This window comes from Salmo trutta, chromosome 9 (assembly GCF_901001165.1).
Source record: "Salmo trutta chromosome 9, fSalTru1.1, whole genome shotgun sequence".
Classification (NCBI taxonomy): Eukaryota; Metazoa; Chordata; class Actinopteri; order Salmoniformes; family Salmonidae; genus Salmo; species Salmo trutta.
Window position 1 is genome coordinate 11,884,962 of NC_042965.1, and position 24,383 is coordinate 11,909,344.

The 24,383-nt window shown below is 41.6% G+C and overlaps 1 protein-coding gene across 1 annotated transcript; it reads left to right on the plus strand.

Moving 5' to 3' along the window:
* Nucleotides 1-391: 391 nt before the first annotated feature.
* LOC115199881 (lysosome membrane protein 2-like) lies at nucleotides 392-23,612 on the plus strand. Its single transcript, XM_029762412.1, has 13 exons — nucleotides 392-1,177; nucleotides 8,182-8,339; nucleotides 8,701-8,848; nucleotides 9,374-9,568; nucleotides 10,800-10,891; nucleotides 11,232-11,351; nucleotides 11,842-12,020; nucleotides 14,213-14,331; nucleotides 15,325-15,398; nucleotides 15,533-15,584; nucleotides 15,810-15,962; nucleotides 16,732-16,779; nucleotides 19,578-23,612. Exons 1-13 carry the CDS (start codon nucleotides 1,055-1,057, stop codon nucleotides 19,713-19,715), a joined length of 1,599 nt encoding a protein of 532 aa, XP_029618272.1. The 5' UTR covers nucleotides 392-1,054; the 3' UTR covers nucleotides 19,716-23,612.
* The last annotated feature ends 771 nt before the right edge of the window (nucleotides 23,613-24,383 follow it).

Sequence of the window (24,383 nt, forward strand, 5' to 3'; positions counted from 1 at the left end):
ATAAGATTTACTGCTCAGTGAACTAACGGTTCACGTCAACTATCGTTGGTTCTCTGAACAAGACATTATTCATGTTCATGTTGTTGTTATTTAAAGAGACATGAGGTGATATAGCGGAATTTCATTTTGAGAAGTAACAGTCGGTTACTCCTAAACATGTATGAAGGCAGTATCATGTATACATTCATTTAGCTAACTCCTCAATTCAGATGCACTGTTTTAAAAAAAACGTTTTATAGTTTCGCAATAGTATATGCCACCCTGCTAAGCAGTGGCAGTAGTAGGCCTAGGCTACACTCAACACTCACTCAGTTTATAAAGTTAGCTAGCAGCAATCCTAGGGTGAGAAGTGAATGAGCATGCGATGCCAATTCATTCACAAGCTCCCTTCAGCACATTCACGTTGTTTGCCTCACTACTTCATACTTCAAATCGTTGCTTGGTTGAACGTATCCAAATACAAATCATTAGCTAACTATGTAGAGAACATCAACGGCAAACATATCGAACGTGTTTTAGTTTGTGCTGTCTTATTATGGTGCTTTTAAAGTAAAACACTGACCTCAGCCACACGGAAAGCACGCTACATTTTAACATCATATACAGTCATTGACTTTAACACACCCACCGCCCACCAGAGACCAAAACGACGCCTTGTTCGAGTTAATTTGAATCTGGTAAGGAGGGAGTGGAGGTCTTCCGCCCGTCCTCTGCACTGCGAGCTGCTATTTCACCCGCTGCCTCAGAACGCCACAGTCGATTTCCGTTAGGCACCGACTGTATGGGAAGAATAACAGTTTTTTTTGACAGCACTAAGTACCAGTATTTCTTATTATCGAAGACAGTTTGCGAGTAGATAGCTACATATCAACGAGCAATTTTATATTCGTTTCAAGTGTTGTCTGTAGTGAGTATGAGGCAAAGTGAGAAGTAGCAGCTATCTTCGAGGAAAGAAAGTCAAAATAAAGATCAGAACCTACAGACAGTATTATCGTTAGTGTTATAAGTAATTTCAAATTTGCCAAATTAGCTAGTTTGATAGCTGGCCAGCACCATGACTCGGAGATCATGTGCAATTTACGCTACTGGGATTCTCTGCGCCCATCTACTGATAGTGGGCATCGCATTGGTCGTGGCTCAAGTCTTCCAAACAATGATTTACAATCGGCTTAAAAAGGTGAGTTGTAACTTTTTCCCACTTCAAACATGCATTTTATAGTTGTTTGTTGTCTGGTGGCTTTAACTTGTTAACGTCTGTTGTCTTTGCACTGAACAGCAGACGGTGAGTCACATTTCCCATCCCTTCTCGTTACTAGTTTTCAACCTGGACTCAGGAGTAGACGTAACAGACTCCCATAAATTCACATTGACTATCATTATTTCGTGTGATATGTTATGAATTACAATTTGTATGATATGTTACGGATTACAATTCGTACAATATGTTACAGATTGCAATTCGTACATGTTGCGAATTTGCAAAAATGTTTATGTTACAAATTCTAATTTGTTGTGACTAATGTTAGCTAGGTTGCAAGGTGGTTAACGTTAACTAGGCTAGGGGTTAGGAGTTAGATTAAAGGGTTAGAGGAAGGGTTAGCTCCCATGCCAAGTAGTTGCAAAGTAGCTAAAAAGTAGTAAGTAGTAGCAAAGTTGTTTGTGATAAGATGCGAACACGCAACCTTTTGGGTTGCTAGACATTGAAGTTATACCTTCTGTCTTATGTAACCATACCAAATGTAACACAGCACAACATTTCAGTGTCCTGGTTTACTATGTTACGTCTAGTCTGAGACCAGGCTGGAGCTTTAAAATTATGTTTGCTAGCTAGCTACAGCATTGAGTTCACTCAATCCGCATCTCCATTCATTTGCCCACCCAACATGGGTCAGTGCAACATACCATGCATTCCAAGGTCGCCAATTTATGTGCTGCATTTTTTTTTTTACCACCGACCAGTGATGGTTTTTGTGGTAGGATCGCAACATTGTATCATTCATAAATCCGCAACATTGATTCAAACCTATTGAACAGCTCTGCATGTAAACTCAGTGTATTGTAGTAGCCTATGGATGGAATCTGGCAGATTTACAATGCGGGGTATGCTCATGTCACAGTGCGTGGTGGTAAAACCATCACCATGGATGGGTGCTCTCAGAGCAAGCAACCTGCTTTATTCCATCAGTACAAACCCACTATATATATATATTTGTTTAAAAAAAAATCATACTCAGTCAAGCTTTATTATACACGATACAGATTATTTGAATTAGAACTGCTGCACCTTCAACTGCAGTGTATTCATCTTATTTACACGTGTGTCTCACAATATAATTGATTTGGGATTAAAAGTTTTATATGAGCTTTCCAAGTGGTTTATTGGGTTTATCAGTCAGGGGTTGTAGTAGGGTAGGAATCCCGTCAGCGGAGGGTAGGGAGGTGTGTGTGTGCGTGCGTGCGCATGGGTGGGGGGAAGGGAGAGAGATCGTGAAGGCTCGGAGTCCAGCTCCCTTTTGGAATATTTTGCATTTCATTCTTCCCCGTCTTTGCTGACAAGGTTGAATACCACGCTATAAAATAATCTCCCCCCAAAATGTCCTAGAGATCTGAACAGGTTCAATTTCTTTTTCTGAAACTGCGAACCTCAGCAGAAATGTCAAACTGACAGTGAGATTATACAGACACAAACAGCCCAAGTTTCCCTGCCACAGTTTAATTGCTGTTGTTAAATTCGCGTCTGGGTTTATTTTGGATACGGTAGTGTCATCCTAGACCTAGAATACATAACATAACATCATGAAACAAACAAACAAATATTAGCCTGATATCAAATATCAGCCTACCAGGCGCTTTACGTTCAATAAAGTGCCCGGACATTGCCGGTGACTGAAAAGATGAATAAGAAATAAAGAAGTTATGTCCATCCACAACTGTACCACTTCTAAAACTGATCTGATGTTGTTTCATGTCATGGTGCACTTCTAGAACAACTTTCCAGTATCCTACCTAGAGGACTTCTGGTAAAAGGGCGTGGATGGGAGAGGAGTGTTAAATTCATGTAAGGAATCTGACGGACTCCTTGGCCTGGAGGCAGGATATTTTTTGGTCAGACAGCAGTCCTCTGTTAACTTGTTGTTTCAGCCCTGGCCTGATCTAGGTCTAGAGGACTGCTCTTCCAGGAAGAAACCCTCTGCCCCTCCTCAAACTATATTTTGGAGGGTAGAGTAAAAAACCTTCACAACCAATTCATGGGTGACAAACCTGTTTACGTTAATTCAAACAGGTTTCTTTCACAATTCATAGATGGGGGAAAAACCAGAGTAAAATATGGCACTGAATGTAATTTCGTATTGTCTTGAACAGTTATCAAACCACAACTCCTGCTTATATTTTGTCTTAAGTTTTAATTTATTTTTGAGTGACCCTAACAGTTGTTATGTTTTCATGTCCTTACCACTCATCATGTGACCCACCCCCACCCACCAGCTACATGCACATAGTGAGTTTGATTTATGATAAGATTGATAAACCGCAACCCTCTGTCCCTGCTTGCTTGTGAGATCAAGGTTTTAAGCTTTTCTAAGAGATAAATGATGTGGACATGATGTCTATGGAAGTCTTTAGGTGGCCTTCCTTTTTCAAGGTTGGTAAACACAGGAATTCTTTTAATCTAGACCTTGGTTTTAGTTAAAATGTTGTATACACAGAAACTGTCACTCTTGAGTTGTATCTGTTTGAAAGGGACTCAGTTTAGTCTCAAACAGAACACACTTCACTGATTGCGAAATGTGGAAACTTGGTGGAACACTCCTGATGACTGAGTCACGTGTTGGTGTTTCCCTCACTCTCTCATATCCTGTATGCAAGCAGTGTTTGGCTTGAAACACATTCAATCCAACCCACAGCATTGGAATAGCTAGCTTACTTTGGCTTTACTTTTTAATTCACACCATTCAGGTGACTCAAATGATCTTGTAAAATAAAAGGAAATGTCTTCAAAGTATCAAATAGGCTTTTTGTTGCCTTTTCCAAAATAACTTGGATATTTTTTCTTTAATGGGATGCGATATTTGACTCTATAGCAATCATAATTTGCTGTACAGCATTGATTATTCAATTTGAGTTGATTCACGTTCAAGGCTCTAAAGTGCCACCATGTTGGTTGCATATGCTCAGATGTTTTATTTTGGAGTACCAGTGCGACCAGGGAAAAAAATCCCCCAGATAATAATTATTGTAATGATAGGCTTCACTGTGCAGTTGTTTCCGAGTGCCCTAGAGAAGAAAAAAAAACGTGAGTGCAGATTTGTTCAGTCAAAAGCCTAGATTTTAAAGAATGCATTAGTGATTTTTGTATTTCTTGTAACTTTCTGAAGACATAATGGCATGGGAATGCCTCTGTCAACCACAGCAATGCTGAAACAGTCATTTTCTAAAGGTTTTCTCATAAAACATAACAAATGAAATGTTAATTGCAAAGTAGGCTTACCTTTTTGAATGATATGATATCATAAAGATCTGTATCAATCGGGTCGTCTTTTGTTTTGCTGACTCTGCTATTGCGCATGCAGTACAGAAACACTGAGAGCCAAACACCAGCCTCTTGAGGTGTGCAATTGAAATTTTAAAGGGCAACAATACCCTCCAAAATATGTTTTAAAAATGTTCTTCCCTAGACCTCAAAAGTGTATTTCAAAACCACTCACGGGCATTTGTTTACACCTTGTTTAGTAATGTTACCTCATTAGCTAGCTTTTGTAGCTAACAACCTGGTTACTTTACCAGTATATCTGAACATTTGACGGCACAGAAAGAAAGCAAAAGGGATAGTTTCTTTAGAAGATTAATGACAATACCAATGAATGAATGACTGAGCTCATGTCTTCACTCAAACTTTACCCTCTTGACGTCAAAGTGTAGAGTTTTCAATGTAATGCATCTCAATAGGTTGCTCTTTTACACAGTGTAGAAATGTGATATTCCACAAATGACTTTAATTTCAATGACCTGTTTTTGTATCAACATTTTAGCTTTTTATAATAAACAAATGTCTTTACAGAGTTAAATATTAGTTTGTAGAGCACAACGTTTGCTTAAAAAGTAGCTAGAATTTATATACACCAAATATGCTACATACAGTGCATTCGGGAAGTATTCAGACCGCTTGAACTTTTACACATTTTGTTATGATACAGCCTTATTCTAAAATGGGTTAAATAGTTTTTTCCCCCTAATCAATCTACACACAATACCCCATAATGACTAAGCGAAAACAGACAGATTTTTTTTGCAAATAATTAATTACATAAGTATTCATACCCTTTGCTATGAGATTCGAAATTGAGCTTGGGTGCAACGTGTTTGCATGGATCATCTTTGAGATGTTACTACAACTTGATTGGAGTCCTCCTGTGGTTAAATTTAGGGTCTCTCTGTACTTTGCTCCGTTCATCTTTCCCTCGATCCTGACTAGTCTCCCAGCCCCTGCTGCTGAAAAACATCCCCACAGCATGATGCTGCCACCACCATGCTTCACAGTAGGGATGGTGCCAGGTTTCTTTCAGAAGTGATGCTTGAGATTTAAACCAACAAGTTCAATCTTGGTTTCATCAGACCAGAGAATCTTGTCTCTCGTGGTCTGAGAGTTCTTTAGGTTCCTTTTGGCAAACTCCAAGCGGGCTGTCATGTGCCTTTTACTGAGGAGTGGCTTCCGCCTGGCCACTGTACCTTGTCCTTCTGGAAGGTTTTCCCCATCTCCACAGAGGAACTCTGTAGCTCTCTGAGTGGCCATCGGGTTCTAGGTCACCTCCCTGACCAAGGCTCTTCTCCCCTGATTGCTCAGTTTGGCTGGGCGGCCAGCTCTAGGAAGAGTCTTGGTGGTTCTAAACTTCTTCAATTTAAGAATGATGGAGGCCACTGTGTTCTTGGTGACCTTCTATACTGGAGCCATTTTTTGGTACCCTTCCCTAGATCTGTGCCTCGACACAATCCTGTCTCGGAGCTCTACGGACAATTCCTTCGACCTCATGGCTTGGTTTTTGCTCTGAAATGCACTGTCAACTGTGGGACCTTATATAGATAGGTGTGTGCCTTTCCAAATCATGTCCAATCAATTAAATTTAGGGTCTCTCTGTACTTTGCTCCGTTCATCTTTCCCTCAATCCTGACTAGTAATTTTACCAAGCTAAAGCTAGCTACCACAGAAGTTGCGGTCAAACAAATTATGCTTTATTACCAGCGCGGTATTGTAAACACATAATTCGTGGCCGGTGTTTGCTTGATTGCTGACTTTGTTGTACAGCTTTGACAGTGCTACTGTATCTTTTTTGACACGCAAAGACCCAAACGGCGTTCCATAGTATGCATGTCGTGAAGCTAATAGCAGTGACGCTTTAACTGTGTAACTCCGGTAGGGCAACATCTGAAAAATAGCGCACTTGGTCGTGTGTACCGGTGCTTGACCAGTCGGCGAAAGCCAACCTTACCCACGACAGAGAACGGTTGATTGTCAAGGGCAATGAATTCCATTATCTTGGCATTAATGGATTTCGCCTTTAAGTTGTCTCGCTGAAAATGTCTTACTCTTTCAAATGACTGCTCGATCCACACAGCAGACATTGTGGGCTCGGTTAAGAATGCTGTGCTGCACGTGTAGCGCAACATTTTACGCGGCGTCATTCCGTCATATACCTACGTTATATAGGTATGCACGGTTGCTTTAACATCGGTTTTTAACATCGGCGTTAAATTAATGTCGGGCCGATACCGATGTTGGCATTTTTAGCTAATATCAGCCGATTCTGATATGTTCACCGATATATCGTGCATCCCTAGTTGTGCTCCTAACTTTTTATTAGAACACTGTTTACATGACTTGTGCTGGAAAATAGCCTATTTCACTGCTGCAATATGCCCACTCGAAGTTATGATCATGTTTTAAAACTGACTGGAATCTAAATGAAGCAATAGGCTTCTGTTTTGCCCCTGAGGAGTAAGCCCCCCAGTTCAATGCTCTAGCTAGGGAGTTCTGACCTTTGGCCCAGTTGTATAGAGTGTGTTTCTCAGAATGTGTGTGTATGAGCCAAAATACTGTCCAATCATTTAAGTCTCCATAGGGAGTATGCACCTCCATTGTAATGAGTCATTCTACCATCTTAAATCATGGCTGCACTAAAGTCTTGACAGGAAAGAAGAGTTTGTGCATCCCTGTTGGGCCACACCTTAAAATAAACATCCTCTTTCAATCGTCGAGCTTCGCTGAGCTTCTCTGAGACTTCAGCTGAGTGAGCTGTGTAAATGGTAAAGGCCTTTCTCAAGTACACCTCACTTTAGTCAGAGGACAGAGAAGGCAATCAGGAACCCCTTATGTAAAGGACGGGGGAAGTGAGACATTTCTCACTTGAAGTTAGTAATACCGATTTCTCTATACGGTAGGCCCTATTGTCGAGTACTTACCAGTATTTTATGGATCAACAGACCGCTTAACAGTAATTTGCTCTTTAGATTTGACAACCGTGTTTCAACACGCTTCATTCATTCATTCATTCAAGGTGTTGAATGTCACTGCGTCAGTTTTAATTACAATTGAATTACCTTGTTGAAGCGACTGTCTTTTCTAGTCCAGGCATGATGGCTAACTTTAACCGCTTTCCTGTATTCAGATGATGACTAATAGGACAGTGATGCTAGTCCATATTGTTTATTCAAACTGTCACGCTGCCACTATGGTGGGTGGTAATTTAGGCTTTTTGAAGATTGTCCTGAGCAAAATGCAAATATCTTTCTCATCCTGCTGAAGTCGACAGAGACTTCCCCTGGGCAGTTTTCACTCAGGTTTTCTGCTTGTACTGACAGTTATTCAGCTGTGAAGGACCTTACCCTGTTTTGGTGTGCTGGCATAGGGTGTACGCTACATTAATTGCAGTGTGTGCTCTCTCCTGGCATAACCTGAAAAGGATTGTTGGTGGATGATGCTGCCGCAATCAATAATGTAATTGCTTTTGAAAGCCAAAATATCCTTAGTTTAGAAATGGAAAGAAATTGTTTTAAATAGCTTTTTAGGCTAAATAGCTTTCTATCCCTCCGGAATGTACTACCGTAAACAAATTATGCTTGGAGATATCATTGTTGTTTTGGTCTGTCCTCCATCATTAACTGTATTTCGCTCTCTTTTTTTTGTAGGAATTGACCTTGACTGAGGCGAGCCGAGTATTTGAGTCATGGAAGAACCCACCTCCTCCAGTCTACATGGAGTATTACTTCTTCAACGTGACCAACCCTGAAGTGTTCTTAGCAGGAGGCAAAGCAGCTGTCACCCAGATTGGACCTTACACTTACAGGTAGATTGACCACAACACTAACTGCTCTCCTTTCAAATGAGATGGCCTCAGTTCACAAAGGGCTTGAGATCAACACTCGTAACTCAGACTTCAGTGGAACTCCTATATCGATACCAATGGAAGGTTTTTGCTAATATTTGTGTTTCGTGTGTATATCTCAAGTTAAGATTCGGTCCGCTATGTATTTGTTTTATGATCTGTTTGTTTGATCATGGGAAGCTGGTGATGCAGGTCTTGGGAAAGTCATATGGACTGAATGTTAATCCATGCTGCTGATCCTGCTCATGGACTTGTTTGACATGGGGAGGGGGGGAATATTGTTTGGAACGACAACCTTTCTACCCACACCTTTCCATAACAGGGAATACAGACCCAGGGAAAATGTAACTTTCCTCGAAAACGGAACCAAGGTTTATGCCCTGAACCCCAAAAGCTTTGTCTTCGTCCCAGAGAAGTCCAGGGGTAATCCAGAGGTCGACATTCTGAGGACAGTCAACATCCCAGCTGTGGTGAGTTAGTGTGTGTGTCTCTCGGTCTCTGCTTGTTACCTCTACATACTTGTACACTTCACATATGCACTTTATCTTAGCTGCCATGGACACGGTATATCCGCAATACAGTGTGTTGGGCTGCAGATGGACTAGTGGTTAAGAGCATTGGGTCAGTAACTGAAAGGTCGCTGGTTCGATTCCCGAGCCAACTAGGTAAAACAAATCTGCCGGTGTGCCCTTGAGCAAGGCTCCGGGGACGCATTCAATAATGGCTGATCCCTGGCCGTGACCCCACTCTCCGAGAGGGTCTTCAAGGGGGAAATGGGATATGCAAAAAACACATTTCCAATTCACAATCTTGGTGACTTGTTCCTATAAGCTTGTTACTTTATCACAGAGACTTTTGTGGACTTCATCCAATGACAAGGACCAGACCAGATGGCAACAAAAGCTATGGACTTACAAATGTTGCTGATGATTGTGTTGCAATCTCTAACCCCCTCTCTCTCTCTCTCCCCCCCTCTCCCCCCTCTCCCTGGACAGGCGGTGATGAACGAGCTGAACTCCTACTCTTTCCTGCTGCGCACCTTCGTCTCCATGTGGATGAACTCCATCGGTGTGGAAATCTTCATGACCCGCACCGTTCACGAGGTGCTATGGGGCTTCAAGGACCCCCTGCTCTCCAAAATCCACGCCATGAAACCAGAGGTGGACGAGATGTTTGGACTGATGTGGAAGGTAAGCACTGTTTGTATTCAGTAAAAACCTTGAAATACTGTAATAAGCCATATGCTCACTCAGATTACACTTCAGAGCTGGTCCTTGTTAATACAGTCATTCACTAAAGTTATAGCCTTAGCTAATGGCCGGTCTTGAAATTGTGATTTTAATAGAAGTTGTGACATTGCGCAATAAATCCTTTAGTCATCAGACCAGACGCCGGTTGATGAGGTATTGTGGTGTCATCACATGATGAGAGTGAAAAATGACAATATGCTGAGGAAGCTTGCTTAGTTCCCCTTTTTCTTGGAGACTCATGTCTGCTTTGGAGACTTGTCTGCTATTCTGCCTCGTGCAATAAAAAGCAAACAGTCAGATTTAATAAACAAGTTCAGTGCATTATTTGGAAAATCCCAGAAAGAAGTAGACAGTGGGTAGAATTGTACCTGTACCTAAACTTTCAAATCTCAACTGTCAAAGCATTTATCTGGAAGGGACTTTTTATTGTTAGTTTGACACTCTTACGGAGTCTTAACGTTGCCCATTGGGGTTGGGCGCTATCCATATTTTCATACTGTGTATCGTTTCTGTACCATACCGGGGTTTTACTGGAAGTGCACACAAAACAATTTAGGCAACAGGGATCTTGATCCAGGAGGGGATTGAATGCTTCTGCTGTAACCAAGAAGCTTGATCTTGACATCTAGCCACTTAGATAGCAAGTTAGCAAACCAAATGCAAAACTGGAGCCCTGTGCTGGATATATTTTATTTGACACATCTTAGATTTCTTATAGTTATAAATCTAGTTATAAGCAGTGGCGTAGCACCCCCCCCCCCCCCCCCCCCCCCCCCACAGTAACCCCCCCCTCCATATTTAGAAATACCCCAGTATACAGTATAAACGGTATATCGCCCAAACCTACTCCCGATAAAACTGTATTATGAGAAAACGGAACTGGATAGGCAGGCTACAGTAATACAGTGGCATTTTTATTTGAGCCTCTAGAGCCCAATATTCCCCGTCAGTACATTTCCAACAACGACAACCAGCCACTTTAAACACAGAAATGACTTCCCAATTCACTTAACATCAATAACGGAAGATGTTCTAACTTTAACTCTGCTTTATTAAAGCTCGTTTGTCTGTTTCTAATTCTGGACCTGTCCGCTGTTCCCCTGTTTGTTGGATGTACTTGTTTTGATATGACAGTCCCACTGAACTATTGTTGCTCTCTCTATCCTCCCAGAAAAATGGAACCGACGAAGGAGAGTTTGTGTTCCTGACTGGCGAACGGGACTACATGGAATATGGCAGAATAGACACATGGAACGGTCTGACGTAGGGACCCTTTTCCTCTGTTTTTCTACCTTCATGTTGTTGTGATTAATGGATAACAAGAAAGTTTCTCATGTCAGCATTTTGCTTTTTGGTCCTTGCCCCGGCCATTGGGTTTACTCACTGAACGGGGATGACTTGGTATCTGTCCAATTCAAGTATTCAAAGTCCAAGGTTATTCCCAGTTGCTCCCTGTCATGACAGAGCAGATTGCAAAATCTGATGTTTAATGGCTTCCAGGCAGTTTAAATGGAATCAATATTTGGTTCCGTTATGTTAGAATAACCTTATGTAGACGCCCTCTTGATGTCTTACATTTCCCCTACCTTTCCCCTATCAACAGTGAAATGTCGTGGTGGTCCTCTAACCAGAGCAACATGATAAACGGCACGGACGGCAGTGTGTTCCACCCTCTGTTGTCCAGGAAAGAGCTGCTGTACATCTTCGCTGCTGACCTCTGCAGGTACGTCACAGTCATATCTCCAAATCTTGTATTATCGGTAGTCTGTGATTTGTTTAGTCAAAGTAGAAAGTACAAAGAGGGGCAGTGGTTTAGGTGACAGCCAGGAATTCTTGGAAACAACGGACTCCTATCCCTATCAGACTGATAAAACCACTGTAGAAGACGTCACGCCCTGATCATAGTAAACAAGTGTGAGCTGAGCATGGCCCAACCAGCACCATGATGCGTGAGGAGAAACTGGGAAAACTGCACATGATATGAAAAGGAAGCTTTGACTCAATCAAAACAGTTGTACGTTATCTTCTCATAGTTACCCAATGCTCAGCACAGTATGTGACACATTCTGAGACCGCCGACCTCACACTCTTCTCTGGAAATGACATGTACGACTGAATGAAGAGTTTCAAAATCCTGCCATAAATTCGATATAATGAGAAAGTCCTACTACACGTCTTGTGTCCATATCCTTATTCCCACTTCTGTGTTCTAGGTCTATCCATCTGGGTTATGTTGAGGACGTGGAAGTGAAGGGCATCCCAGCCTACCGCTTCGCCCCTCCACATGATGTCCTGCAGAGTCCTAAGGAGAACCCTACCAACGCCGGCTTCTGTGTGCCAGCTGGGGACTGCCTTGGCACCGGGGTGCTTAAAGTCAGTGTTTGCCGAGAAGGTACGAGACGGTTCGTCACCCTGTTGCAACCCTGGTTTGCATAACAAAGCATGCGCCCCACTTACCCACTGTTTGATTTGACTAACAACATAACTTATTGTTTTGGACCGAAAAGAATACCCCAGTCAATCCCAGTTCTAGCTGCGCTTCCAGCTGCAGTAAATATCAGAAATTCCCATGTTTGACTATCCAGATTTTACAATGGTGTAGATGGTGAATGATTAACTCTGGATGAGGGCTATAAAACACTTAAATTGCCTGCATACCTGTGGACTTGAGGGCTAGGATAAGGCTTATCTCTAAATGGTTTCCTCTCGTAAAACAATCCATGTACAAACACATGGCATATAAATGCACTACTGTAACCGTTAAGTCTCGTGGGGGGAGTAGATATATTTTTAAGTCCTGTACTGTATGTGTGTTAAGGAACATCCACATTCACGGTGTGGTGCAGTAGAGAAAGTTCAACCGTCTGGATGCTGTTATGACTGAGTAATCTCCGGGCTACAAGTGAACTAGGGCCCTTGTTAATTGCTTTTGTCAGTTTGAATTCCATTTGTCAGTTATTGCAGTTTTGAGTCGTTTCCATATTCCTTAGTGAGGGTTATTAACTCACTCAAGTTGTGCCACATAAGGAAATGGAACACATTCTATTGTGTCTCTGAGGTTAGTACCTTGTGGAACTTCAGAATGGTCATTATGACCTCAAAGGAATAGTTTTTCTCTTGGGTTTTGAAAAACAGCCATGATTTCACCGTGTCTGCTTATCAGAACATGTCCGGTATGGGCTGCCTTTTCAATGGCTTGTCAGAACATGTCCGGTATGGGCTGCCTTTCCAATGGCTTGTCAGAACATGTCCGGTATGGGCTGCCTTTCCAATGGCTTGTCAGAACATGTCCGGTATGGGCTGCCTTTCCAATGGCTTGTCAGAACATGTCTGGTATGGGCTGCCTTTCCAATGGCTTGTCAGAACATGTCTGGTATGGGCTGCCTTTCCAATGGCTTGTCAGAACATGTCCGGTATGGGCTGCCTTTCCAATGACTTGTCAGAACATGTCCGGTATGGGCTGCCTTTTCAATGACTTGTCAGAACATGTCCGGTATGGGCTGCCTTTCCAATGGCTTGTCAGAACATGTCCGGTATGGGCTGCCTTTCCAATGGCTTGTCAGAACATGTCCGGTATGGGCTGCCTTTCCAATGGCTTGTCAGAACATGTCTGGTATGGGCTGCCTTTCCAATGGCTTGTCAGAACATGTCTGGTATGGGCTGCCTTTCCAATGGCTTGTCAGAACATGTCCGGTATGGGCTGCCTTTCCAATGGCTTGTCAGAACATGTCCGGTATGGGCTGCCTTTCCAATGGCTTGTCAGAATCTGTCCGGTATGGGCTGCCTTTCCAATGGCTTGTCAGAACATGTCCGGTATGGGCTGCCTTTCCAATGGCTTGTCAGAATCTGTCCGGTATGGGCTGCCTTTCCAATGGCAAGGAGGAACTCTACACATTTTTGCTATCTGTTCCGCTGTCTCTGTGCTTGGGTTATAATACCAGATAGCACACATTAGCAATCTCTCACATCTGTCCATGATATTTCCTTTTTAGACCCTCAATATTCAAACATTTGACTTTGTTTTGCTTAATCCTCCATGATGGCAGTCCAGGATAAGGATCAAGGGTAGTTAATCATATTGGTTGCTTGTGGGGGGTTTTTGTCTCTAAGGTCCAATGCAGCCGTTTTTCAATATCAAATCATTTCTGGGTAACAATTAAGTACCTAACTGTGATTTGTATTAAATTTAAAATGGTAAAAAATAAACAAATAGCTTCTTGGCAAAGAGCAATTTCTCAAGCAAGAATTTTGCTAGGACTGTCTGGTAGTGGTCTGAGTGGGGAGAAAAAAAAGGTGCTGTTATTGGTAGAGAGGTTTGGAACTCTCTTTCTTATTGGTCTGTTAACAAATTTAGCACCCGGTGATGTCACCAGGCAGGCCAAAACCCCATCCCACAAAAACAGGCTGAAATTTCAGGTGCTCTTTTCAAACAGCTCTTACACTAAAGGGCATTATCATCATTTTCACAATTTCATATTATTATTCCAACCTCAGAGTGGAGATGTATATAAAACACAGAAAATGTTTGACTGCACTGGGCCTTTAAATCATGTTTCACCCCCATCTCCTTCCTCTTGTCCATAGGTGCCCCTATCGTGGTGTCATTCCCTCACTTCTATCAGGCCGATGCCATGTACGTTAATGCTGTTGAAGGACTGAGCCCCAACAAGGAGGAGCATGAGACTTACCTTGACCTTAATCCAGTATGAACAAACATTTTATCTAACATGTATGTATGTATGTATGTATGTATGTATGTATGTATGTATGTATGTATGTATGTATGTATGTATGTATGTATGTATGTATGTATGTATGTATGTATGTATGTATGTATGTATGTCATAAGGCCGATATGTGGGATCTGTTATGGGCCCTAAACTCGGTTGGCCAGTTTATTAGGTACACCCATCTAGTATCGGGTCGGACCCCTTTTTAGCCATGAAGGGATGCAACTGGTCAGCAACAATGTTCAGATGCACTGTGGCGTTTAAACTTTCTCAATTGGTATCAAGGGACTGAACGTGTGCCAGGAAAACACCCCCCACACCAACTCCACCAGCCTGCACCGTTGACACTAGGCAGGATGGGGCCATGGACTCGTGCTGCTTACGCCAAATTCTGACTCTGCCATCAACATGACACAACAGGACCTGGGAATCGTGTTCCTGTTTGGCCCGCCTGTTAGCTTGCACGATTCTTTCCATTCTCCTTCGACCTCGCTCATCAACAAGCTGTTTTCGCCCACAGGACTGCTGCTGACTGGATGTGTTTTGCTTGTTGCACCATTCTCTGTAAACCCAAGACACTGTCGTGTGTGAAAAGCCCAAGAGACCGTCCGTTTCTGAGATACTGGAACTGGCGCGCCTGGCACCGACGATCATACCACGCTCAAAGTCGCTTAGGTTACTCGTTTTGCCCATTCTGACGTTCAATCGAAACAGTAACTGAACGCCTGTTTGCCTTCTTTATATAGCAAACCACAGACATGTGACTCACTGTGTAGGAGCGAACCACTTTCATGAACGGGGTGGTGTACTTAATAAATTGGCCACCGAGTGTATACTGTTTACATCGTCTCAATCTGATTATTAACAGTCTGTATTTAATAGCTATGTGACATTTTGTATTTGTGTGTTTTATGAAGTACCAGTGGATTATTAAAATTGGCTGTCTCCATTTATTTTGATTTCTAGACCACTGGGGTCCCCATCCGTGCCTGCAAGAGAGCCCAGCTCAATATCATTTTGAACAGAGTTCCAGGCTTTCCGTAAGTAAAGACCAGAACAGTTTTACCCACTTTGAAGCCTGATTTTTTTATTTTTTTCCCCCACTCAATTAGTATGAAGGATGAGAAGGCCCATTGTTGAACCTTGAGTCCTCATTACATTTTCTCTTCCTCAGCAAAACCAAACATCTAAACTTTACAATTTTCCCTATCATGTTTGTCAATGAGGTAAGACATATCTCCTCCCTCTCTCTCTCCATTATTTTGTGAAATTCAGTCGGCCTCACGTGCAGCCTAGAAATGTCAAATAAAGTTTCAACATTTTGCCAGAGAAAATCCTTTGTTACTGGTCTATTATTAAGACTAGTTAATAACTGGTTTACAGCATCTGTTTAACAACACCAGTTAATGAAATAGTAAAGATGGATTGATAACCGTAGTGACCTCCCCCAGACGGCCACTATCGACGATGACTCTGCTACCCAGATGAGGACCCTGCTGCTCATCGTGACCCTGGTGTCCAACTTCCCTCTGCTCATCGTGGGCATGGGCGCCATCCTGCTCGTTGTCTTTGTTCTCCTGGTCTGCAGGTCTCGCCAGAAGAAGGTAAGACCTCCCCTCTACCCCTGCACTTACTCCCAGGACACCCCAAACAAGAATATTCATTAGCTTCTCTGAAATATGGTGTAAATTGTACATTTAATTCGCAATTTGGCACTTCACTCACAATGTCAGTTGTGGTGAAGGATTTCATAAGTGGTTATTAGTGTATATAGACCATTTATACTTCTATGTTAACATCACTGGTCTGGTGACTGAGGGTAACCTCCAACTACTTACATGATAAAACTCACATGGTCATCATGTCCTACCTCCTGTAATGTCTGTATGAAAAGTTATTCCGGCTGGCCTTTCTAACAATTGAAACCACTGAGGTCAGAACAGGAAGTATATATCTGAGAAGTTCCTCATTGGCAGACAGTCACAACGATGACAGTCTACAGTGATGTACAGGCACTGAACTCTAGTAATCCTGTAGGTTAGCCAGTGTACTTTCAACACTTATCTGTGTTTGTCTTGGTTAGTCGTTCTGACCTCTTGTGCATGACCCCATTCCCCACCCATCAGTCATGACTCAGATAGATAAGTTAGCTTAGTATCTTCCCCACATGGTTCAACAACACAGATATAGGCCTGCCGGCATGTTCATGCTGAGAAACAAAGTAGGAGTTCACATCACAGACAAAGAATTGGTATTTTAAAGTATTCAGATAAAGCTTGTTTTATCAAATAAAGCTATTGAAAAGAACTGTATAGTTAACGTATTATGATAAAGCATTTCTGTAACCCCCCCCTTTTTTCCTTTCTGTTTTAGAATGAAGTAAAACGTATTGATTTTACTGAAGCTTTTCATTCTTTTACTGTAAGTCTTCATTTTGCTTCGTTTGCTATTTTCTTTGAGCTCTTAGCAATTCTTGCTTGTTGCTTATAATTTAAAATTATCTTTAGGGATTATATATACACTACATGGCCAAAAGTATGTGGACACCTGCTCGTCAAACATCTCATTACAAAATCATGGGCATTAATATGGAGTTGGTCCCCCCCCTTTGCTTCCATAAAACATCCTCCATTCCTCTGGGAAGCCTTTCCACTAGATGTTGAAACATTTCTGTGAGGACTTGCTTCCATTCAGCCACGAGCATTTGTGAGGTCGGACACTGATATTGGGCGATGAGGCCTGGCTCACAGTCGGCGTTCCAATTCATCCCAAAGGTGTTCAATGGGGTTGAGGTCAGGGCTCTGCAGGCCAGTCAAGTTATTCCACACCGATCTCGGCAAACCATTTCTATATGGACCTCGCTTTGTGCACTTGGGCATTGTCATGCTGAAACAGGAAAGGGCCTTCCCCAAACTGTTACCACAAAGTTGGAAGCACAGAATCGTCTAGAATGTCATTGTAGCATTAAGATTTCCCTTCACTGGAACTAAGGTGCCTGTCCCGAACCATGAAAAACAGCCCCAGACCATTATCCCTCCTCCATCAAACTTTACAGTTGGCACTATGCAATGGGGCAGGTAGTGTTTTCCTGGCATCTGCCGAACCCAGATTCGTCCGTCAGACTGCCAGATGGTGAAGCGTGATTCATCACTCCAGAGAACGTGTTTCCTCTGCTCTAGAGTCCAATGGCAGCAAGCTTTACACCACGCCAGCCAGCACTTGGCATTGCTCATGGTGATCGTAGGCTTGTGTGCGGCTGCTCGGCCATGGAAACTAATTTGATGAAGCTCCCGACTAACAGTTCTTGTGCTGACGTTGCTTCCGAAGGCAGTTTGGAACTCTGTAGTGAGTGTTGCAATCGAGGACAGACGATTTTTGTGCACTACGTTTCCACTTCACAATAACAGCACTTACAGTTGACCGGGGCAGCTCTAGCAGGGCAGAAATTTGACAAACTGACTTGTTGGACAGGTGGCATCCTATGACGGTGCCACATTGAAAGTCACTGAGCTCTTCAGTTAGCCCATTCTAGTGTTAATGTTTGCCTATGGAGGTTTGCATGGCTGTGTGCTCAATTTTATACACCTGTCAGCAACGGGTGTGGCTGACTTAGCTGAATCCACTCATTTGAGGGGGTGTCTACATACTTGTGTGTGTATATATTTATGTGTATATACTGAACAAGAATATAAACGCAACATGTAAAGTGTTGGTCCCATTTTTCATGAGCTGAAATAAAAGATCCCAGAAATGTTTGTTTATATTTTTGTTAAGTATATATGCATACAGTAGTAGGCTAGAGTCAAACGCAATAACAAATAACATATCTGCCAAACGCAATAACGTTGGCAGATATGTTCTGGTAATTATATGAGCTGGCTAGCCAGCCACACTGAACAAAAATATTAACGCAACATGCAACAATTTCAAAGAGTTTACTGAGTTACAGTTCATATAAGGAAATCAGATTCATAAGGCCCTAATATGGATTTCACATGATTGGGAATACAGATGCATCTGTTGATCAGAGTACTTAAAAAATAATAAAAAAGTTAGGGGCGTGGATCAGAAAACCAGTCAGTGTCTGGTATGACCACCATTTTGTTTCATGCAGCGCGACACATCTCCCTCGCATAGAGTTGCTCAGGCTGTTAATTGTGGCCTGTGGAATGTTGTCCCATTCCTGTTCAATGGCTGTGCCAAGTTGACATGTATGGTGGCCATGGAAGGACTGTGACACTTTTAGTTTCCAGGAATTGTATACAGATCCTTGCGACATGGGGCCGTGCATTATCATGCTGAAACATGATGTGATGGCGGCGGATGAATGGCACCACAATGGGCCTCAGGATCTCATCATGGTATCGCTGTGCATTCAAATTGCCATCGATTAAATGCAGTTGTGTTCGTTGTCCATAGCTTATGCCTGCCTGTACCATAACCCCACTATGGGCCACTCTGGTCACAACGTTGACATCAGCAAACCGCTCACCCACACAACATCATACACGTGATCTGCGGTGGTGAGGCTGGTTGGACATACTGCCAAATTCTCTAAAACGACGTTGTAGCCGGTTTATGATAGAAAAATGTACACTCAATTCTCTGGCAACAGCTCTGGTGGACATTCCTGCAGTCAGCATGCCAATTGCACGCTCCCTCAAAACTTCAGACATCTGTGGCGTTGTGTGACAAAACTGCACATTTTAGAGCTGCCTTTTATTGTCCCCAGCACAAGCTGCACCTGTGTAATGATGATGCTGTTTAATCAGCTTCTTGATATGCCACACCTGTCAAGTGGATGGATTATCTTGGCAAAGGAGAAATGCTCACTAACAGGGTTAAACCAATTTGAGTGCAACATTTGAGAGAAATAAGCTTTTTGTGCATATGGAACATTTCTGGGATCTTTTATTTCAGCTCATGAAACATGGGACCAACACTTTACATGTTGCATTTATATTTTTGTTCAGTGTACATCTATCTCATTCCTGCTTCATATTATATTTGTTCTTTAAGTTGAAAAGTATTTTGGGTTTGGTGGTTTTTACAGTGACATTAATTCATTATATATCCACAATTAGTTTATTCTATAACATTGCATTAAACATTTAATTTTCATGTGTACAATATTTCCAATTTAGTTATAAGTATATAACTGGTTGTTGTTTTCATGACGGGATCCTTTTGACCTTTCCAAAATGTTTTTCCCTCTTCAGACGGCAAAAGACGAAACTGCCTACACTCAAGTCAGCGACAAACCAGAGGTTGAACCATCAGAAAACAACCACACCAACCAGCCAATGAGGAACGGCTCCTACATCGCCATGTCTCCTGTGGAGGCTCAGAAATGTTGATGGAGGCTGCAGTGTGGAGGGGAGGGGCAGGCGGAGCAGCCTGGGCGCGGTATTATAACCAAGGCAGGGTTTTGCAGTGCGGACAGGGGTTTTCACTTTTGGAGACTGTCCTACTCTCCTGCTGAGCATGGCCTTTCTTCCTGCCATAGTGCAAAACAACATCTCCGGTCTACTACTAATGTCACTTGTCTATTTTCTGTCGAGCTCACCGCTGGGTTCATGACGAAACACTAGTTATCTCAGCCAGGACAATAGGTTTTGTGAGTTTTTTTTCTGCACTTTGAAGTAGAATATCAGTCAGTATTCTCAATGATTAACAACCACTGAGCAACCACTATCAGCCTTCCAACAGGGCTCAAAGAGCACTGACTGACTGACCGTAGTATTTACCTGAACAATGAAGACCAGAAGGTCCTTTAACATTTCTTTGTAACGGTGTTTGTGAGGTTACCTCCAAAACAAGCCAACAGATTAAAACCTTTGCTCCTTAAGTGAAATAGTATGACTAGTAGTATTCCCTCCCTCCCTGTAACTGAGTTTTCAGCGACTCAGAATGTGGGTTTGCTAACAAAACTGTGTACTTACTTCCATATCCTTTTGGACTGAGCCAAACTATTCATATTATGTTGAGCATTTTCCTGAGATGAATCAGTCAGTTCACATACCCAAGTTGTCATCAAACAGAATTTGTGACTGTGTGCATGTCTTACACTGTAGTGTCCTGTTTTGATTGGACTATGGGTTACTTTTTCTTGATGCAGGCACTGTGTAGTATGACAACTGAGAGATTTAGCTTTTTTTTTTGTTTACATATTGGAATTTTTGGAAACCTTTTGAAGACATGTCAAAGTCAGAAGATAAGGCGTTAGTAGATGGCTGCTTTTCCCATTATGTGGTGTTAGGGGATTGTACCTATAGCCGAAGTAGAAATACCATAAACTTTAATCTAATATTCAAAATGGAAGAAAAACCTACATTACAAGGGAGACTTGAACCTACTTTCTGCCTTACAATTGTTCAGTGTGTTGATTCTTCATGTGGATACGGTAAAAAGCTGGATATCTTAGTTGTACATACGTAATGGGGAAATGTTAGGCTACCTCTGACCTAATCCAGCAAGTAGTCAAAGGTGTGCCTAAAACACTTTTTAATTTTAACAGTGTCGACCCACGTTGTGTGTGTCTGTACTGATACTTAGAATAAGCACAAGTTGGATTGCTAATACAGTCCTCATAAGGTAACAGGTCTTCACATAGTCTGTACCCTGCTAGAAGCATATTATACATATTATATTTACCATTTAGTTTTTTAACACTGCATTGTTGGGAAAGGGCTCGTAAGTAGGCGTTTCACTGTAATACAATATTTGTTGCATTATGCGTCAAATGGGCTTGTCTACGAATTGATTTGAAGACGATGGGTGCCCTGTAAAGAACTTTTTTTTTAAAATTCTAGAATAAACAGTCAGGCCCTGCACACTGCTTCTGCTGTGCATGTTATGTCGAACAGAGTCAACTGGCTAGCCAAGGAGCTTCAGGTATTCAGACAAACATGACACTTGAATCACTATTTGTCTTACTGTATATTTTGATGTGTTGTGTTTTTTTGTTGCTGTCGTTGGTCACTAGTCTCTGTGTCGTGTCAAGGCTTTTGGCAGTCGCTTCTGGAAAAAAATGTGCTAAGTCCATAATACTGTCAACTTCAAAATGTGATTCCTGCACTTTCCAAAAAAAGAGAACTTGCCCTTTATTTTTGGGGGTTATGTAAAATGCAATGGTCCTTCGGTGTATTTCAGTGGTTTGACCCAGGGTTGTTTTTCATTCGTTCCTGAGGTGTAATTGTAGATGGACACTTTGCCTTTGTTACTTGCTTTTCGGAAGATAAAAAATATTATTATTTTATCTATTATTGCTGCAATTAATTACCATAACCTATTTTTCTGTGGAGAAACCATCCATGCTCATATTCTGTTTAGGGTTGTTCCAACAGAAACTGGTATCAACTCTTCTGAATTGTTAAGTTTGGTCTGTGAACTCCTTAAATGTTTAAGAATATTTGAGCACAGGATACAATGCCCAAAACTTGCTGTCATTTACTGGAATTAGCAGATAACTATAGATAGCAAAATTGTAACATCGAGTATCATGGTTTTTAACCCCACTTCTGTTAACTGATGAGGACTTGATCTCAGTTGTCATTGTAGCAGACCTTAAAGTGGCTGAAGAATTGTCCATATTGAGAATTTTGTTTCTGTGGGCGACGATGGCTTGGGTTGTTAAAACTGGAAACTATTTCTGGAGGTCTAGATGGATACTCTAGTAAACAAATGAGAGTTGTTCAAGTATTAGTTTGTTTGGTTGTGCCAGTAAGGACATCTGTCAGACATGGCTTTGGGGATGTACTATGATAAACTGGTCCTGATTTTTATATATATCATGATTATATATCAAGAACCAATTCACAATAGGCCTTCTTTTCAGTTTGAAACCTACTGTACTTGCAGGCAATTATTGCATTGTGCAAGCATGGCTGTACTTGTATAATCATCACAGTATATCATACTATCCTTTTTTGACTTGAACATATAAGACCTCAAACCAGAGCCATGTGTGTGTTGTATGCTTAACAGTGTACACACACACACACACCTGAGACACTGACTGACTAGTCCCATTCACCTTTGTACCCAATCATTCATGTCCATTCGCTCCTCTGTGCGTGACCAAAGATAACCTACATGGATCTGTTCTAGCTTGTGTCTACTCTCCTCCGAGATAACGGTTGTGCCACCGCCTACCTAATAGTAATTGCACCATATACCTTTCCTACCGTGCAGGGCCCAAAGGGCTCTGGTCAAAAGCAGTGCACGGTTTAGTGATTAGGGTGCCATTTCAGATGCAAGCCATCTAAAACAGTGCCAGGATCCAACTGCAGTGTATTTACAACAGTGTTTGAGTTGTCTTTTCCCAACAAGACAAAAAAAAAAAAAGGTTTTTAGAATTCCATAACTATTGTTAATATCAAGCGACTGGGGCGATCTATATTGCTTGTTATGCAAAAATGCCGCTCTAATGTGCGGGAGAAAAAAATACGTTTTATGTATTGACAAAACAATATAATGTTATGTAAAAACACATTTTATTAAATGTTTTTTTAATCTGACACAATTTATGTATCCATATGTTCAATGTTGTCTTTGTTTTTCTGAATTTGTATGTTTTTTGTTTGTTTGTGGTCCTGTTTCATTTCCTTTATTTTTTTTCGGTATAGTAATATTCAACTGAGGGTATTCGAGCACATTTCAGTTGATCATTGAATTTTTCTGTCTCACAAATGTTCTTAGAGAGAATTCCTAGATGGTCGTGTGTGTGTGTGGGATGATAAGCTTATGTAGACATTTTTGTACAGCCAATGTACTGTTTTGTCAAACTGGAGTGATTTAATTGGAAGGCTGATAATGTGTATGCATGTGGAGGGAGATTGCCTTAGTGCCTGGATGGGTACAAGGGTCGTGTACAAGCAATCTAACCCATAGATGAATGAAGCTCTCCTTCATGGAAAAATAACGGTAATACCATCCTTTATTTCCTTAATTTGCTTTCAAGTAACCAATTTAGTTAAGCAGTGTAGCAACTGTATCTATTTTCACATTTCATTTTGTGTACGTTTCTAAAGGTCTCAGTCACCATCTAACAGACATTTAATGTTACTTCTGAGTTATTAAATGTTTTTTGCTGCTGAAAAATGACAATCGTCATGTTGGGTGAAAAACGATTTCAAATGTAATATACATTAGTTTTAGTTTTGATAATTTACACTGCACAAATGTTTATACAATGCTTTTGTAAACATTTTTAGTGTATTTGCCAAAAAAATAAAGTAGCAAAGAATACAGTTGATGGCTGTGTTTTTGCTTTTAACACGATACCAACATTACCATGAAATACTGTTTTTTTACTTTTAATTAATTAAGACTGTCGTGGCCAAAAGTTTTGAGAAACAAATATTTATTTCCACAAAGTCTGCTGCCTCAGTATCTTTAGATATTTTTGTTAGATGTTACTATGGAATACTGAAGTATAATTACAAGCATTTCATAAGTGTCAAAGGCTTTTATTGACAATTACATGAAGTTGATGCAAAGAGTCAATATTTGCAGTGTTGACCCTTCTTTTTCAAGACCTCTGCAATCCGCCCTGGCATGCTGTCAATTAACTTCTGGGCCACATCCTGACTGATGGCAGCCCATTCTTGCATAATCAATGCATGGAGTTTGTCAGAATTTGTGGGTTTTTGTTTGTCCACCCGCCTCTTGAGGATTGACCACAAGTTGTCAATGGGATTAAGGTCTGGGGAGTTTCCTGGCCATGGACCCAAAATATCGATGTTTTGTTCCCCGAGCCACTTAGTTATCACTTTCGCCTGATGGCAAGGTGCTCCATCATGCTGGAAAAGGCATTGTTCATAACCAAACTGTTCCTGGATGATTGGGAGAAGTTGCTCTCGGAGGATGTATTGGTACCATTTCTTTATTCATGGCTGTGTTCTTAGGCAAAATTGTGAGTGAGCCCACTCCCGTGGCTGAGAAGCAACGCCACACATGAATGGTCTCAGGGTGCTTTACTGTTGGCATGACACAGGACTGATGGTAGCGCTCACCTTGTCTTC